General features: G+C 47.5%; 1 protein-coding gene across 1 annotated transcript in view; it reads left to right on the forward strand.

Moving 5' to 3' along the window:
- The first annotated feature begins 2,602 nt into the window (after positions 1-2,602).
- LOC104491647 (fibrinogen-like protein 1) overlaps positions 2,603-3,134 on the forward strand; it is an 8,060-nt gene continuing 7,528 nt past the window's right edge. The window contains exon 1 of the mRNA XM_010134098.1: positions 2,603-2,677. Coding sequence (XP_010132400.1) covers positions 2,603-2,677 — 75 coding nt within the window. The remainder of the gene's footprint in view (positions 2,678-3,134) is intronic.

Here is a 3,134-nt window from a genome sequence, read left to right on the forward strand (position 1 = left end):
CTGGTGCACGGTGTCTCAAACACTGGCTGGCTGGCTCCAGCTGAGAAAGAGGTTCTGCTGTGGATGAAAGCCCCGGGGGCGGCATGCAGCTTCCCTCTGCTTGGGAGCACAGGTACCCGAGCACCCAGCTGTTGGCTGTAGCTGCTGACCAAAGGGGCAGAAGGAAGGGCCAAGTACTCACTATGGAGGAGAGGAGATATTTAATTTATTTAGTTTCAAAAACTAAACTTCCAAAACTAGCCTAAAACTGGGGGTAGAGAACAAGTGAGAAGAAAAGCAGTTTACATAATCCTTTGGCAGTGAAATGGGTCAGCGGTTCTTGTGGGAGAAGAGGAATGCAGTTTTTGAGACATAAACAGCATCGCTGTACTTGGTAATAGCTGGACAGTCCTGCTTTCCTGGAGAGTAACACAGAAGTTTATGATGGGTTTATATGCCTTGTATTTTGGCTCCATGGTCTCTCCTCTGAACACAGCTCTGTAAAGCGGAACATTCCTACTGTTTTCTTTAAAATAATCTGGAATTCCTTGGACACAACGCAAAGGGAGCCACCCATCTGTTTGGGGTTGGGGTTTTTTTTTCTCTCTTTCACAAATGTCCTTGTTTGTGTTAACTAGTGAATCTAATCATCCAGCTCAGAGGAGAATTACACAACTGCAAACCTCCTGAGATTTCAGTCGAATAGCAAATCTTGCTTAATACCTCCGTGTTTGCTTCTTGCATCAGATTTGCAGCTCCTTTAGCATTACAGCTGTGCTGTGCTTTTACACAGAAACCAGATTAAACAGCTAAAGGAATGCTGAACAGAGAAGCTGTGTTATTTCCACCTTGCAGGACGTACTGTAATAAGCCTGGCTGTATTAAACACAAGATAAAACTCCCACAGGGAGCATTAGTCGGAGCAATTCATGCAGACACTTAAAGAAGGCAGTCTTGGTTGAGCTTCCTAGTCAAATAAGGTGCGTAATGGTACGCAACCAGCAGAGCCCCTCTCCTTTGGAGAGAGCCAAACTGTCATTTATCCTCACTGGGAAGCAGCAGGATGAGTATTGGCTAATAACAGATAACTCGGGCTTTGGGTAACTGTTTCACATGAGGAATTGCAAGTGTCTTTTCCGTGGAACTGCCTAGTGCTGTTAAATATTTTTTGTCTGCGCCCTTGATGTGGGCCATCTGGAAGGGAAAGTCATCAGCCTCTAGAAATGCAGCTACGTTTACGATCACTTTCTTTTGCAGCTGACTTGTAAGGGAGATAATCTTATCAGGAGGAGGTCTGAGGAAAGGCGAGTTGCAGGTATGTGCATTTTATATGTGTTGATAAAGGTGTAGATGCTTTCTTTCCCTCTAGTCTGCACTGTCCGGTTTTCAGGATCTGCCACTCAGACCCTTCCTTCCTGTAAGCTTTGTGCCTCCACCCACACACACCGCATGGGGCCTGATTCTGACCTCAGTGCCGGTGCTGCAGCCACCGGTGTGGCTGCGGGTGGTGTGAGTGAACACCGTCAGCCATCACAGGCTGGAGTGTCCTCTGCTGTAGTAAGGAACTCTTCCTTCTATGACCTGAAAAACTCTCGGTGCTGGGGCACCCACCTGCACCACATCTTTTAAGGGTGACTTCCACGGGGCGCTGCTTCTCTCAGCTTGCTTCAGGCCCTGCCTGCCCGGCTTGGCAGACAGCTCCCCTGTCGCAGCAGCTTTGTCGGCTCTGGAAGCAGCCCCCGCATCAGCCGCTATGGGGATGCTGATAGAGCCGTAGCTGAAACAAAGCATGTCGCTCAGAGCACAGAGCTGCATAGTCAACTTTCTGCAGCACTCCCAGATGTGAAGCAGGGGAGTTGGTTTTAGCCTATTTTTCAGATTTTTTTAAACTTTTACTGATTTTTTTTTAAAGTACCATGCAAGGACACTGCAAACAATCTGTACTTGTGTTCAGCTGCATGTTCCCAGTGACGGTCTCTCACAGTTTTTTCTAGTTGAGACTCTCCCACTGAAGCCCCATCTGTGCACTGGGGCAGGTCTGCAGCTGAGATCTCTTTCACAGAAATCCCCACAAAAACCATCCCGTGTCCGCTCTGTCCAATGTGTGACTTCTGCCCTCAGCCTCCAAGGCAATCCCATCCTGACAGACCACTCCGTGGACCAAGGAGGGGCAATGCCTGCACGCACTCGACCAGGAGGGAATATTCCTCTTAACTTTGGGGAGTTTGGACTGACAAAGGATTGTGTAATTTTGGCCAATGAGTTTTGTGAGGAGTGCTCTAAGGAGACATTATTGCTGAGTAACTTCCTGTCTGTGTGGGCACTTGGGAGAGGGGCAGAGGCTGCTGGAGAGTCATACTGGGTATTTGTCTCTTTAGCGAAGCAGGAGCTTGGACCTAAGCCTTGATCCCCCTGTCAGCACACAGCACTGGTGCTTCTGCTTCTCCCTAACATGCATCCTTCCCCAATTTTGTCCTGCCTGATAGTTTCAGGCAACCTCCTTAACAAATTCTCCAGGATTTTCCGGGCAATTGAACACAATTGTGAGGGGGGATATAGCTGTGAGAGGAACTAAAGAAACCTCCAGTTCAAACTGTCAACGCTTCTTTTCAGGTATTGGGAAATGAGTGTGATGATGCCCTGGTTGCTGCTGCTCCTTCTCCTGGTCAGCCTCAGTTCACCTGCACCCAGGTTTTCGGTGCGTATCTTTTACCCAGTGTCTCTACAACCTCTCAATAGTTTATCATTCCCAGTCATGATGTGATAGGTGCTCCCACACAAGAGGGATGGAGACCTCCAAGAGCAAAAAGGGATCTGCCTGCAGCTAAAGGAAGGTCAGTCTTGTTGTCTTGATAATATAGGATTTTCATGACATTAGAAGATGTGCAGCTCCCTGGGTGGCTGGACTGACATTGCCAAGAATTAAAAAAAAAATCCAAACAAACACCAAAATCCCTTAAAAAAAAAAAGAGTAATTTTATGAACAGCGAAGAAGTACTCCACCCCATTCCTTCAGGGAAAACTTTATTCACTTATTCATTGCAAGTTAAAAAGCAGGAACGGGAAGGGGAGGTGGGCACACACACAACATCCCCCGTTACCTGGGTTTTATTTATGGCTGGTTCATTAATGTAGAGGGGAGAAGACACGGTTAG

This window comes from Buceros rhinoceros, unplaced genomic scaffold (genome assembly GCF_000710305.1).
Source record: "Buceros rhinoceros silvestris isolate BGI_N320 unplaced genomic scaffold, ASM71030v1 scaffold10144, whole genome shotgun sequence".
Classification (NCBI taxonomy): domain Eukaryota; kingdom Metazoa; phylum Chordata; class Aves; order Bucerotiformes; family Bucerotidae; genus Buceros; species Buceros rhinoceros.